At 46.2% G+C, this 14,832-nt stretch overlaps 1 protein-coding gene across 2 annotated transcripts in view; it reads left to right on the top strand.

Moving 5' to 3' along the window:
• Abcf1 (ATP-binding cassette, sub-family F (GCN20), member 1) overlaps positions 1–12,898 on the top strand; it is a 14,992-nt gene extending 2,094 nt beyond the window's left edge. Inside the window, exons 2-25 of one of the 2 annotated variants that reach the window (XM_013031193.1) lie at positions 3,078–3,124; positions 3,493–3,579; positions 3,724–3,850; positions 3,985–4,022; positions 4,110–4,223; positions 4,399–4,473; positions 4,785–4,913; positions 5,577–5,681; positions 5,913–6,035; positions 6,404–6,504; positions 6,580–6,665; positions 7,009–7,148; positions 7,234–7,382; positions 7,690–7,773; positions 7,901–8,025; positions 8,170–8,282; positions 8,370–8,541; positions 8,684–8,758; positions 8,851–8,921; positions 11,204–11,236; positions 11,314–11,482; positions 11,661–11,725; positions 11,973–12,045; positions 12,129–12,898. In XM_013031193.1, coding sequence (XP_012886647.1) covers positions 3,078–3,124; positions 3,493–3,579; positions 3,724–3,850; positions 3,985–4,022; positions 4,110–4,223; positions 4,399–4,473; positions 4,785–4,913; positions 5,577–5,681; positions 5,913–6,035; positions 6,404–6,504; positions 6,580–6,665; positions 7,009–7,148; positions 7,234–7,382; positions 7,690–7,773; positions 7,901–8,025; positions 8,170–8,282; positions 8,370–8,541; positions 8,684–8,758; positions 8,851–8,921; positions 11,204–11,236; positions 11,314–11,482; positions 11,661–11,725; positions 11,973–12,045; positions 12,129–12,295 — 2,468 coding nt within the window. In that variant the 3' untranslated portion in view covers positions 12,296–12,898. Of the gene's footprint in view, positions 1–3,077; positions 3,125–3,492; positions 3,580–3,720; positions 3,851–3,984; positions 4,023–4,109; positions 4,224–4,398; positions 4,474–4,784; positions 4,914–5,576; positions 5,682–5,912; positions 6,036–6,403; positions 6,505–6,579; positions 6,666–7,008; positions 7,149–7,233; positions 7,383–7,689; positions 7,774–7,900; positions 8,026–8,169; positions 8,283–8,369; positions 8,542–8,683; positions 8,759–8,850; positions 8,922–11,203; positions 11,237–11,313; positions 11,483–11,660; positions 11,726–11,972; positions 12,046–12,128 lie in introns of both variants that reach the window. The other variant, XM_013031192.1, reaches the window with a different exon arrangement.
• Positions 12,899–14,832: the final 1,934 nt, after the last annotated feature.

Here is a 14,832-nt window from a genome sequence, read left to right as displayed (position 1 = left end):
CTTTTTTTTTCTGCTTATGTGGTGCTGAGGAATCGAACCCAGGGCCTCATGCATGCAAGGCAAGCACTCTACCACTGAGCCACCTTCCCAGCCCAATATATTATTTTGTTTTTTGTTTTTGTTTTGTTTTGTTTTTGTCGTGGAACTTGAACTCTGCGCCTGAGCGCTGTTCCTCAGCTCTTCAGCTCAAGGCGAGTGCTCTACCACTTGTGCTACAACACCACTCCAGTTTTCTGGTGGTTTATTGGAGATAAGAGTCTCATGGACTTTTCCTGCCCAGGCTGGCTTTGACCAGCGATCCTCAGATCTCAGCCTCCTGAGTAGCTAGGATTATAGGCATGAGCCACCGGCACCCGGCTTCTTTTATGTTTTTAAAGTTAAATGCTTATAGGGATCTTTTGTATAGATGTGATGGTTTATATAATACTGGAAAGACTGGATATGAAGAGATAATGAGGTTGCTTCTTCCCACTTTGATGAGTGGAAGGGGAGGGATGGTTTTTGTTGGTTGGTTGGTTGGTCATTGGGCTTGAACTCAGATCCTAGGTGCTGTCCCTGAGATCTTTTGCTTAAGGCTAGTGCTTTATGGGGCTGGGAAGGTGGCTCAGTGGTAGAGCACTTGCCTTTCATACATGAAGCCCTGGTTTCGATTCCTCAACACCACATAAGCAAAAAAGAAAAAAGCCGGAAGTGGCGCTGTGGTTCAAGTGGTAGAGTGCTAGCCTTGAGCTGAAGAGCTGAGGGACAGCGCCCAGGCCCAGAGTTCAGAACCCACGACTGGGCCCCCCCCCCAAAAAAAAAAAGGCTAGTGATCTACCACTTTGAGCCACAGTACCACTTATGGTTTTCTTGTGGTTGATTGGAGATAAGAGTCTCACTGGGACTTTTTTGTCCAGCCTGTCTTTGAACTGAGATCCTTAGATCTCAGCTTCTTGAGTAGCCAGGATTACAGGCATGCGCCACTGGCATAATATGTGGAGAGGGGGCTGGGAAGGTGGCTCAGTGGTAAAGCCTTGCCTTGCGTCCATGAGGCCCTGGGTTCGATTCCCCAGCACCACATAAGGAAAAAGAAAAAAAGCCGGAAGTGGTGCTGTGGCTCAACTGGTAGAGCGCTAGCCTTGAGCTGAAGTGCTGAGGGACAGCGCCCAGGCCCAGAGTTCAGGCCCCATGACCGGATCCAAAAAAAAAAAAAATGTGGAGAGGGATGTTAGACCTGATCCTCTACTTTCAGAGAAATGGACAGAAGGCAGAGTTAGAATTAGTGGAATCAGCAAACTTACTTCTCCCTCTGATCCCCAGAACACAGATGAAGTTGTCAAGGTTATTAGGATGACAGACTGACACACAGATAAAAACAATATATTTTGCTGTAATGTGCTGGTAAGGTAGACCCAGATATCCATGTACTTACAAGCCAACTATGCAGCTTGTAAGTTTCACATACAACATATCTGTAACTGGACTCATAGAAGACAGGGTGACCTTCTCTGCCATTAGTTCCTGAAATAATGAGCGGAATCACTAGCCAACTTAATTTTATTAGCTAAAAAGGAGTGGTCTGTAAGTACCCTCCTTTTTTTTTGCCAGTCCTAGGCTTGAACTCAGGGCCTGGGCACTGTCCCTGAGCTTCTTTTTGCTCAAGACTTGCACTCTATCACTTGAGCCACAGTGCCACTTCCTCCTTTTTCTGTTTATGTGGTACTGAGGAGTGGAACCCAGGGCTTCATGCATGCTAGGCAAGCACTCTACCACTGAGCCCCAGTCCCAGTCCTGTGAGTACCCTCTTTTATTTTCCACTTCTTTTCCATCACAAAAATTCTGCTTTTCTCACTTTCCTCACCACCAACCTAGAGTACTATCATGGTCTCCCAACAGATTTTGCATTATTGTTTCCTTGCCCTTGTTCTATAATGAAGCCAAAAAGTGCAAAAAGTGGTCATACCAATAAAGTCCCCATTCCTTAACCTGAATTGTGTGTGTGTGTCTGTCTGTCTGTCTGTTTCTGTGTCTCTGTGTCTCTATGTCTCTATGTATGCATGCCTGCATGCTCCAGTACTAGGCTTGAACTCAGGGCCTGGGGTTCTGTTCCTTAGCTTTTTTTTTTTTTCTTTTTTTTTTTTGGTCCGGTTGTGGGGCCTGAACTCTGGGCCTGAGTGCTGTCCCTCAGCTCTTCAGCTCAAGGCTAGCACTCTACCACTTGAGCCACAGCGCCACTTCCGGCTTTTTTTTTCTTTTTGCTTATATGGTGCTGAGGAATCGAACCCAGGGCCTCAGGCATGCAAGGCAAGCGCTCTACCACTGAGCCAACTTCCCAGCCCCCTTAGCTTTTTTTTAAACTCAAGACTGGTACTCTGCCACATGAGCCACAGCTCCACTTCTGGCATTTTGGTGATTAATTACTGAAGGTAAGAGTCTCATGGACTTTACTGCTTCAGTGGGCCTTGAGTTATCCTCAGATCTCAGCCTCCTGTGTATTACGATTACAGCCACTGGTATCTGCTTCCTTAACCTGATTATATGGTCCTAACTGCAGCCTTCCCTTGTTCCCTTCTACCTTCCAACATTTGAATTTTAGTCTTTCTCTTTCCTGGTACATACGGCTTCTCATTGCTGGACCTGTGTCAGCACTGGATCCTCACCCTGTGCCTAACAACTCCTCATACTTCAGGTGTTAGCTAAATACCATCTCCACAGGGAGGACAGCATGAGATAAGTTCAGCCCCTTTCCACCAAGTTGCCTTTACCTTCCCTTTTGGAAAGTTCAGCACTTGAGACTACTCTTTAAAGTTGTTTTCAAGCCTGCAAGATAAAGAGAAAAGTAGAGTAATCTTATTTGCTGCTGCACTTGTTTCTGATAGCTGGTAGCCGTTTAGTAACTAGATATTTATGGGATGAATGAATGAGGATTGAAATGATTACTTCTGCAGAACTTGTAGAATAGGATAAAGTATGGGCTGTGACAAGTGAGCCAACAAAATAGTACTGTTGTGCCAAAGCCACTGTTAATTCTGCAGGGAAGCTTAGCTTGCCTTGGAATTTGTGAATAAAGCACTCATGATGTCTGCTTCACCTTCCAGAAAAGGTGGTAAAGAAAGGGAAGAAGGATAAGAAGACCAAAAAGACGGTGAGAAAATGAGGGAAGAGGAGAAATGACTATGGGTGTTTCCATACAAAATAAATGGCCATGTGAAGGTGGTGGGAAGTGCAGGGAAGGGAAAATGGTCTTGCCATGAGGGGATAGCAAGGCATGGTAGATGTGGCTGTTGTCCCAGTACTTGGAAAATGAAAGCAGGAGGATTGCTTGAGTCTAGAAGTTTGAGGCCAACCTAAGCAACAGACCAAGATATTGTTCCAAAAATTTAAAACTAAAATACCAACTGATACTAAAAAGAGGGAGAGAGAGGAAACAAGGGGAGAATTGGTTGGAGAACCTGTGTGTACAGAGAGATTGACCTTAGACCCATGCTTGTCCATATCTTAACCCGTTAATAGTTCTTTGAGGAGCTGGCAGTAGAAGATAAACAGGCTGGGGAAGAAGAGAAAGTGCTCAAGGAGAAGGAACAGCACCAGCAGCAACAGGTATAAGTGATAGAGGCCCCAATCCTGGGAACACCTTGAGTCCTTCAGCCTTTCTTCAGCTAACATTGGTTTGCTCAGTTTATGGGGAAAAAAAGTAGATCAGGAGTCTGGCTTCATCCTCCCACTTTCTTTTGCTTTCAGCAGCAAAAGAAAAAGCGTGACCCCCGAAAAGGCCGGCGGAAGAAAGATGCAGATGATGATGGAGAGGAAAAAGAACTCATGGAGCGTCTCAAGAAGCTCTCCGTGCCAGGCAGTGATGAGGAGGATGATGGTAAGTGACCTGAGAAATGAGTACCTGGGATCCTGAATGAGGAGGAATGATACCTCCTACTTTGGTCTTTGAATTGGAGGAGCCAGATACTGATATTTTCTTGCCTATCTCATCTTTGCCTTTGGTCATTCCAGTACCTGCAACGATACCCCGAGGAGGAAAGAAAACCAAGGTGAATTGTTTATTGGTAAGCAGAGACCCCAAGGGTATAAACATGGCCATGACCATCTCTGTTGACTTTTGTGGTTCTTTCCTCTAGGGTGGTAATGTTTTTGCAGCCCTGATTCAGGATGAGAGTGAAGAGGAGGAGGAAGAGGAAGAAGAAAAACATTTTTCTAAACCTGCCAAACTAGAGAAGAATCGGATCAACAAGGTGAGAGTGGTTGCTCCCATTCTCTATAGTGCCTTTGGCGAGGGTGTGGCACTTTTAAACTAGCTCTTCTGTCAGGTTCTCCCCAGCTGCACTCATAGTTAATCAGAATATTTTTCTTTTAAGCAATTTTTTGCTTTTAAGCAATTAAGTGAAAATTAATGTGTGTCTCCTGCAGGCTGTATCTGAAGACCAACAGCCTGGCCTTAAGGGCAAAAAGGGAAAGGAAGAGAAGTCCAAAGGAAAGGCAAAGGTGAGAGAATGACTGGCAGGACAAAGAACTAGATTTTTTTTTTTTTAATTTTTTTGGGGGGGTCTGGTCGTGGGGCCTGAACTCTGGGCTTGGGCGCTGTCCCTCAGCTCTTCATCTCAAGGCTAGCACTTTACCATTTGAGCTACAGCGCCACTTCCAGCTTTTTTCTTTTTGCTTATGTGGTGCTGAGGAATTGAACCCAGGGCCTCAGGCATGCAAGGCAAGTGCTCTACCACTGAGCCACCTTCCCAGCCCAAGAACTAGATCTTGAGAATTAGAACATTTCATCAGATCTTTCTCTTGTCTGTTAGCCTCAGAATAAATTTGCTGCTTTGAACAATGAAGAGGATGATGAAGAGGAAGAAGAAGTAACTAAAGAAAAGGAGCCTCCTAAACAAGGGAAGGAGAAGGAGAAGGAAAAGGTCAAGAAGACAGAACAGGTGTGTGTGAGAGAGAGAGAGAAACAGAGGGATTTAGGCTCTGCAGCTTTTAGGGGAAATTGAGATTCTAGGGGTTGTTGCTATTCAAAGCAGGAGTCTAAATATTTTTCATAAAGAGCCATATTGTGTTTTCAGCTTTGAAATTTTTTGTTTGTTTTTGTCAGGTGTGGGGCTTGAACTCTGGGCCTGGGCGCTGTCCCTCAGCTCTTCAGCACAAGACTAGCACTCTACCAGTTGAGCCATAGCACCACTTCCAGTTTTCTGGTAGTTAATTGGAGATAAGATTTTTTTGACTTTCCTGCCTGGGCTGGCTTTGAACCGTGATCCTCAGATCTCAGCCTCATAAGTAGTTAGGTTTACAGGCTTGAGCCATCTGGCTTGTTTTTGTTGTTGGTTTTTTTTTTTTTTTTTTGGTAGGCGTGGGGGCTTGATCTTGGCCTGTTGCACTGTTCCTGAACTTTATTGCTCAAGGGTTGTGCTCTGCGACTTGAGCCACAGGCTACTTAGCTTTTCCTGGTTAATTGGAGATAAGAGTCTCACAGATTTCTGCTCAGGCTGGTTTCAAATTAGTATCCTCAGCTCTCAGCCTCCTGAATAGCTAGGATTATAGGCATGAGTCATTGGTGCCTGGCTTATTTGTTTTATTTAAAAATCATTTTATAGGGCTCAGGGGGAGAAGGAGAAGAGAACGAGGAGGGAGATTCTACTAAGGCAGATGATCCCTATGCAAATCTCAGCAAAAAGGAGAAGAAAAAGCTTAAAAAACAGGTAAGTTATTGGTTCTTTGTAGTCAATGTAAGAGAATTTGATTTTTTTTTTTATGCTCCAGCTAAAAGGGCATGTAAAATTGGGGTGTTTTACTGGAAGTTAAACTTTTAGAATAAGGAACAAAGCATGTTCTCTGAATCTTGTCTCAGCATGTGAATACAGTCTTGTTATACGGTGATAGGAGACTGGCATGATACAGATGGCCTCATACAGTTTTTCTTTCCTTCTCAGATGGATTATGAACGCCAGGTGGCTTCATTAAAAGCAGCTAATGCTGCCGAAAATGACTTCTCTGTATCCCAGGCAGAGGTGTCCTCCCGCCAGGCCATGTTAGAAAATGCATCTGACATTAAGGTGAGGTTGGATGGGGCCCTTGCTTAAACTGTTCACCTAGGGAGGAGCCTGTTGGATTTTCCCTGAGTGGTTGTGGCAACCCAGGCAGCAGGATGTGAAGGAGCTAGTTTACCAGAAAAGCAGGGCAGGGGCATTTGTACAAGGATCTAGAAAACTCAGTAGAAAGATTGGCTACTATTGGAGGGATATAAGTGAGACAATCTAGCTTGAGGATGGTGAGACTCCCATGAGAGGCAGTGGACACAGAGGTGTCCATGTGAGGGGTGCGGGATTCTGCTAGAGCTATGGGTCAGAAGCTCCCAAAAGTCACAGCTCCTGTCTCAAAGGTCTCGTGCTGATCTCCCTTTCCTCTCCCCTGCTGGTCACAGTTGGAGAAGTTCAGCATCTCAGCCCATGGCAAGGAGTTATTTGTCAATGCTGACCTGTACATTGTAGCTGGCCGGCGTTATGGGCTCGTGGGACCCAACGGGTGAGGAGATGGGTCTGGAGGGCAGAGAGGGGATTTATCTATGGTGGGCAAGTCCTCATAACTCTTGTTCTTCAGCAAAGGCAAGACCACACTCCTCAAGCACATTGCCAATCGTGCCCTGAGCATCCCTCCCAACATTGACGTGTTGCTGTGCGAGCAGGGTGAGGCCAGTAGGGTGGAGGGCCTGGGGCTGAGCAGCTGAGGTAGAAAAACAAGCCCAAACCAGAAGTTGTGGTTGTGGAGTTGGGAGGATAGTGGGAAAGGCTGGGAACTGAGAGGGAGACTAAAGAAAGGAGGGGAAGGTAAATAACAGACTTGACAGTTTAATTTTTTTGAGCAGCAGTGGGGCTTTTACATAAGGCTTTATACTTGCTAGGCAGGTGCTTGAAAATGTCTTATTGAAAAATTCTGGGCAGGGTCAAGCAGAGCAGAGATGGAACTAAGGGAAGAGGAAATAGGTACCTTGGCTCCTGGGTGCTCTGACTGTTCTTCTCTATTCCGCAGAGGTGGTAGCAGATGAAACACCAGCAGTACAGGCTGTTCTGCGTGCTGACACTAAGCGATTGAAGCTGTTGGAGGAAGAGCGCCGGCTTCAGGGACAGCTGGAGCAGGGGGATGACACAGCTGCTGAAAAGCTAGAGAAGGTAGAGGAGATGGCGCAGGGGACACGAGCTAAGACTCAGGGGTCCCCGGACCCTCAGACATGTGTCCTCTTCTCCCTCCTCCCAGGTATATGAAGAGTTGCGGGCCACCGGGGCAGCAGCTGCAGAAGCCAAAGCACGGAGGATCCTGGCTGGTCTGGGCTTTGACCCTGAGATGCAGAACCGCCCCACACAGAAGTTCTCAGGGGGCTGGCGCATGCGTGTCTCTCTAGCCAGGTGGGCAGTACACCTTACCACCCTCTTCTATCCTCAAACTGCCAGGACTTTCCCTTCTTCCCACTCTTCTAAGGCCAGTAGGGAAGTTCGAAGCCACCTTCTCCCTGCCATACTGTGTACATTGTGAGAGATTAGGATCTTTTTTTCTCCCTTGCTGATAGTATGTGCTCTACCTGTGACCTTCTCTGAGGAGAGATTGAGAAGCTTGTTTATGATGCTAGACTCTGCCTCTCAGAGGCTTCGGGAGCTATTGAGCAAAGGTCTTCCTTCCTTCACCCTACCAATGTGCCATTGTTCTTCCCTCCAGGGCATTGTTCATGGAGCCCACGCTGCTGATGTTGGATGAACCTACTAATCACCTAGATCTCAATGCTGTCATCTGGCTCAATAAGTGCGTTACCCTTGATAATGGCCTTTACATGGGTTCCCATAATGGGCTTCTTTCCCTCCCTTCCTGCCCCATCATCTGCCTCTCCGCAAACCATTGTAACACTTGCACACTCTTCTCTAAATCACAGCTACCTTCAGGGCTGGCGGAAGACATTACTGATTGTCTCCCATGACCAGGGCTTCCTGGATGACGTCTGCACAGATATCATCCATCTTGATGCCCAGCGGCTCCATTACTACAGGGGCAATTATAGTAAGTGGGATATTTTAGGGTGAAAGAAAGAGATGGATCCTGGCAGCAGGGCTATGGTGATAAACTAAATCTCTGCAGACTTCCAGACAGTTGTGCCTTCCCACATCCTCGCCTGTTCTTGATTATTCCTTTTTTGCACCGCAGTGACCTTTAAGAAGATGTACCAACAGAAGCAGAAAGAACTGCTGAAGCAGTATGAGAAGCAGGAGAAAAAGCTGAAGGAGCTGAAGGCTGGTGGCAAGTCCACCAAGCAGGCGGTAAGCCCTGCTTTTTTAACAGTGGGAAACGACACACTGCAGCGACTACTGGGCAGTCTTCAGATTCCTCCCTTTTTTCTCTCCCAGGAAAAGCAAACAAAGGAAGCCTTGACTCGAAAGCAGCAGAAATGCCGGCGGAAAAACCAGGATGAGGAATCCCAGGAGGCCCCTGAGCTCCTGAAGCGCCCCAAGGAATACACAGTGCGCTTCACCTTCCCAGACCCACCACCGCTCAGCCCTCCGGTGCTGGGCCTGCATGGTGAGTGACAGGGCACTGCCAGCGGGAAGGCAGGGCATGGGTACTCATGAGACTGCTCCTCTTCCTTTCTTCCAAGGCCAGGACTTTCGAGGGGCCTGTGGATGACTGAGAATTTAAGTTTGCTTCTTTTCCTGTCTCACAGGCGTGACATTTGGCTATGAGGGGCAGAAACCACTCTTTAAGAACCTGGATTTTGGCATCGACATGGACTCAAGGAGTAAGTTGGTATTGAGTGGCTTGGTATATGGAGCAAGAACAGGGAGAATTTTGGGCACCTCCTTTTTTGACTACCTTTCTTTCTTCTTGCAGTCTGCATTGTGGGCCCTAATGGTGTGGGAAAGAGCACACTGCTTCTGCTGCTGACTGGCAAGCTCACACCGGTGAGTCCTGGAGGCAAGAATCGAGAGTGTGAGCAGTATGTGGGCCCTGCCATTCACCAGTGGCTGGAGTTAGGGAACATCTCTGCAGGCAGACTTAATACAGACCTCATCTTAGATGACTGATAAGAGAGGCTGTGGAGAAAGAGTTCAGCTCAATTTTCAGAGGACAGGTCAAAGGGCAGGGTAGGGATTTGGAGCCACCCTTTCGTGTATGTTTTGCTTATACAGAAAACATAAGGATTGGACACTGGTGGCTCACACCTGTAATCCTAGCTACTCTGGCGGCTGAGATGTGAGGATCATGATTCAAAGCCATCCTATTCAGGGAAGTCAGACTTAACTCCAGTTAACCACCAAAAAACCAGAAGTGGAGCTGTGGCTCAAATGGTAGAACACTAGCTTTGAGGTGGGGAAAAAAAGCCATGAGCTGGTGGCTCACACCTGTAGATCTTCGCTACTCAGGAAGCTGAGATCTCTGGATCACAGTTCAAAGCCAGCTGAGACAGAAAAGTCTGTGAGACTTTTTTTTTTTTGGTCCGGTGGTGGGGCCTGAACTCTGGGCACTGTCCCTCAGCTCTTCAGCTCAAGGCTAGCGCTCTACCATTTGAGCCACAGTGCCACTTCTGGCTTTTTTTTTTCCTTTTTGCTTATGTGGTGCTGAGGAATCGAACCCAGAGCCTCCTGCATGCAAGGCAAGTGTTTTACCACTGAGCCACTGTCCCAGCCCCTGTGAGACTCCAATAAACTACTCATAAAAAGCCAGAAGTGGTGCTGTGGCTCCAGTGGCAGAGTACTAGCCTTGAGCACAAAGAGGCTCAGGAACAGCACCCAGGCTCTGAGTTCAAGCTCCATGATAGGCACGCGTGTGTGCACACATACACCCACGCACACACAAACACACACACACACACACACGAAAAGAAAAAAAGAAAAGAAAAAGAAAATACATCACCATTGTAGAATGGCTAAAAATTGTGTAAGCCAGAAGGAAATTACAAAGGTAACTGGTATGAATGTTTTGGGTTTGGTGGATAGCTTTTTCCTTCTAGCTTTTGCGGATGTGTATTGTATTTCTTTATAAATGAGATATCACATGAATTCTTTTTTTTTTTTCTTGTTGGTTGTAAGGCTTGAACTTTGTTTGGGCACTGTCCCTGCGTTCTTCAGCTCCAGGCAGGCGAGCACTCTACAACTTGAGCCACAGTGCCACTTGCAGTTTTCTGGTGGTTTATTGGAGATAAGAGTCTCACAGACTTTCCTGCCTGGGCTGGCTTTGAACCATGATCCTCAGATCTCAGCCTCCTGAATAGCTAGGATTACAGGTGTGAGCCACCAGCGCCTGCCTTACACATGAATTCAGAACCCGCCTTCTCCAGAGAATGCACATCAATTTTTTTTTTTTTTTGGGTCCAGTCGTGGGGCCTGAACTCTGGGCCTGGGCGCTGTCCCTCAGCTCTTCAGCTCAAGGCTAGAGCTCTACCACTTGAGCCACAGCGCCACTTCTGGCTTTTTTCTTTTTGCTTATGTGGTGCTGAGGAATCGAAGCATGCAAGGCAAGCGCTCTACCACTGAGCCACCTTCTCAGCCCCTCAAGTATTTTTTTTTATGTTTTATATGCATACCATATGTTTTATATGGTCTACCATAATGTATTTGATGGCAGTAGTCATTTGGAATTGCTTTTAGGACTTTGCAGTAGATAAGAAAAGTTGTAGCCATTTTCCCTTACTCCAGCAGAGGTCTGTGTCCTCATACCTGCAGAGTAGGTCTTTATAAGGTGTTATTTTATTATTTATTTTTGCCAGTTTTGGGGCTTGAACTCTGGGCCTAGGCACTGTCCCTGAGCTTCTTTTGCTCAAGGCTAGCACTCTACCACTTGAGCCACAGTGCTGTTTGGCTTTTTCTGTGTATATGGTACTAAGGAATTGAACCCAGGGCTTCATATGTGTGAGGCAAGCACTCTACTACTAAGCCACATTCCCAGCCCTATATGGTGTTATTAGGTCCCTGAACCTCATCTGAGGTAGAGAATAGCACTGCTGTTTATGAGTCTCATTGTATGTGGAAGTTCCTTCTCTGTACTTTTTGTCTCCTCTTCTTTATTTTCCTTCTTAAGCTTAAAATTTCCTGGGTATGCCCTTGTGCTATTAGGAAGAATGTCCATAGACCCTTTCCTGTATATACTTGGTTCCAGTAGAAATCTGGTATTTGTTTCCCTTCAGAAAAGTTGGGATAGAGTGATGCAGCCCCTTTTCTCTTACCAATTGCTTTTTGCTTTGCAGACCCATGGAGAAATGAGAAAGAACCACCGACTGGTAAGTTGGCTTTGGAAATTAAGTAATGAAAATCTGACAGAAGAAACATGACTTGATCACTTCCATCTCTTGGGCAGAAAATTGGCTTCTTCAATCAGCAGTATGCAGAGCAGCTGCACATGGAGGAGACACCCACTGAGTACCTGCAGCGGAGCTTCAACCTGCCCTATCAGGATGCCCGCAAGTGCCTGGGCCGCTTTGGCCTTGAGAGCCATGCCCACACCATCCAGATCTGCAAACTCTCTGGTATAACTGCAGGGGACTAGGAAGGGTGCCCTCCTCATTTTTTGTACAGATTGGTATTAGAGGCTGAAAGGAGGAGGACCTAGGAACTGGGGGGCTTCAGCAAAGATAAGCACATCTCCGCGGTTTACCTTCAGTAGTGTAATAGAAAACCTATAGATTCCCTTTTCTTCTGCTTCAGGTGGGCAGAAAGCCCGGGTAGTGTTTGCAGAGCTGGCCTGTCGGGAGCCTGATGTCCTCATCTTGGTGAGTGAGCTGGACAGTTGGGGGAGGTGAAGAGGGGAGTGAAGTATATGGGTCACAGCAATGGAAATCAGGCATTATAATGTTCATCTGGGGGTTTGTTGTTTTTTAGCAATAAAAGTTGCTCTTTATATATAGCAGTAAAATAAGCAGGCATCCTTTTAACAGCTTGTTCCCTAGGAGAAACATTATACATTATTCACAGATAAGCAGGGAGAATTTTTAAAATTTACTTTTTTTTCCCTCATAGGATGAACCAACCAATAACTTGGACATAGAATCTATCGATGCTCTGGGCGAGGCCATCAATGAGTACAAGGGTGGTAAGTGAGCTCTAAGCATGTCCTCCTCCCCCCAAGAGAGCAGGCATTCTTTTGTTTCTAAGTCTCTTCTTTCTCCTCCTAAGCTGTTATTGTTGTCAGCCATGACGCCCGACTCATAACAGAAACCAACTGCCAGCTGTGGGTGGTGGAAGAGCAGAGTGTTAGCCAAATTGATGGTGACTTTGAGGACTACAAGCGGGAGGTGTTGGAGGCTCTGGGTGAAGTCATGGTCAACCGACCACGGGAGTGAGCTTTTCCTCTTGGACGTATCCTGAGAGACAAGTTCGCATGCCCAAGTTATCTGTTGTCACCCTTTCTCCACCTGGAAGCCTGCCTCTGGTCCACAGCTGACTGACTCCTGCAGCCAGCTCAGGCACATGAAAATGGACTATAGCATTGACGTGACCAGGACACCACTTAGATTGCTTCCTGCCTTCTGAAAGACCTGGATGTTTGGCTTTTCTGCAGATAGCTCCACTGTCTCATCCTTGACATCCCTCTGTACAAGCAGAGGTCACATCAGCTTTGTCGTTTTTGGGTTTGCTCCAGCCAAGCTTGAGTGGCCTCTAGTTTCAAGACTTCTCAGAAGCCTGCCTCTAAAGTTTGAGGCCTAACTACTCCCTGGGTCTTTGAGTGGTGCTGCTCTTTTCTGGTGGGTTTAGTGCTGATTTACTGACTCAAACGACTACTGCACCTCAGAGTTGGAGGTGCATATCTGAGGCCCGTGTTCTTCTCTAGCCCAGATCAGATGCCTGTGGTCTCTCGTTGGGGACTTGTGGGCAGGAAAGGAAAGCTGCTGAACTTGAATCTCCTTTTACAAGAGGAAGAAATAAAAAAGCAATTTTTAACTGTCCTGTTACTGTTTGAAGATTCATGGAAGTTGAAACTTTTCTATATTGATTTGCTGACTTTAGTGTTCTCAGATTTTAATAATCTTCCTCTCCAGCACAGGTAGATCTAGCTCACCATGTCATTGCACTTTAACCAGTGCTTCCTCTTTCAGGAGCCTTTCTCTCTCCCCCAACCCTAGGGCAAGAAACGCCTGAGTCTCTAACTGCCCAGGCAAACCTCACAAGTGAGTAAGGTGCCCTATAGCTAGGGACCAGGTTGTGGATGCTCTTTTAAAATAATAACTTTAACCAGATGTTGGTAGCTCAAATCTGAAATCCTAGGTACTTTGGCTGAGACCTGGAGGATTGCAATTCAGAGCTAGTCCAAGAAGAAAAGTCTGAAGAGATTCCATCTCTATATAACAGACAAAATGCCAGACTGGAGACTTGGCTCAAGTGATAAGTGCCAGCAGTGAGCAAGAAAGCCATGTAAAAGTCCAAAGACCAGGGTTAATACTCAGTACTAGTGTTTAAAAAAAAAAAAGTATTGCCCGGCCCTGATGGCTCACGCCTGTAATCCTAGCTACTCAGGAGGCTGAGATCTGAGGATCTCGGTGCAAAGCCAGCCTGGGCAGGAAAGCCTGTGAGACTCTTATCTCCAATAAACCAAGAGAAAAGCAGAAGTGGCGCTGTGGCACAAGCAGTAGAGCGCTCACCTTGAGCTGAAGAGCTCAGGGACAGCTCCCAGATCCAGAGTTCAAGCCCCACTACCTACCAAAAAAAAAAAATATTCAGCTACTAACCAGCAAAAAGCTGGGCTTCAGACATGGCTTAAGTATAGAGTGCCAGCTGAGCAAGTGTGAGACCTTCATTCAAATACCTACAACATATCCTAGTTCAAACATCCACAAACAACAAAGTAGCCTGCCAACATGTGCAGTACAGGAATATATAAGAAGGTAAAAGAAGCTGGGCGCTGGTGGCTCACAGCTGTAATCCTAGCTTCTCAGGAGGCTGAGATCCAAGGATCACAGTTCAAAGCCAGCCAGGAAAGGCCCTGAAATTCTTTTTTTCTTCTTTCTACCCTCTGCGCCCCAACATACCCCAAATTCATGGCCTGACCCATGTGAAATTCTTATCTCCAATAAACCACCAGAAAACGAAGTGGTGTTATGGCTCAAGCAGTCAAGCGCTAGCCTTGTGCTGAAGAGTTGAAGGACAGCAACGACTGATCAAAAAAAATAAAACAAGGGACAAATGAGTGACAGCCAGATGGCATATAATTTCCACAATTTTGTGAAGTAGATCTATTATATATAGACTGGTGAGAACCAGGCTTCAAGGCCACCATTAAGTGTTGTGACCTTAGAGAAGTTACTTGGACTTGGTACCAGTCTATAAAATGAAGTGGATAATTATTTCATAGGGAAATATGTAATAATTATATGGTGCTTTAAGATTTATTTGGGCTATCTGTAGTTCATATTAGACTTTATACTGAATTTTTAATTCATTAGTCCAAATGAGATAAAAACAATGTAGAGGAATGTTATTTGTAAGCTGAATAACAAATCCTTCCCCCGTTCCCCCAGCCCCGTATGAGAGCTCCAACTCGGGTTAAGGGGATTTGAAGTCAGGCCCTGACATGCTGGCTCACCTTTCTTACTCTTGGCTAGCTTTTTTTTTTTTTTTTTGGTCAGTTGTGGGGCTTGAACTCTGGAACTGGGTACTATCCCTAAGCTCTTCAGTTCAAGGCAAGAGATCTACCATCTGAGCCACAGCGCCACTTCTGATTTTCTGGTGCTTTATTGGAGATAAGAATCTCATGAAGGGGCTGGGAAGGTGGCTCAGTGGTAGAGTGTTTGCCTTGCATGCCTGAGGCCCTGGGTTTGATTCCTCAGCACCACATAAGCAAAATGAAAAAAGCTGGAAGTGGTGCTGTGGCTCAAGTGGTAGA

Source organism: Dipodomys ordii, unplaced genomic scaffold (genome assembly GCF_000151885.1).
Source record: "Dipodomys ordii isolate 6190 unplaced genomic scaffold, Dord_2.0 Scaffold138, whole genome shotgun sequence".
Lineage (NCBI taxonomy): Eukaryota > Metazoa > Chordata > Mammalia > Rodentia > Heteromyidae > Dipodomys > Dipodomys ordii.
This window is presented reverse-complemented; position numbering and strand designations above follow the sequence as displayed.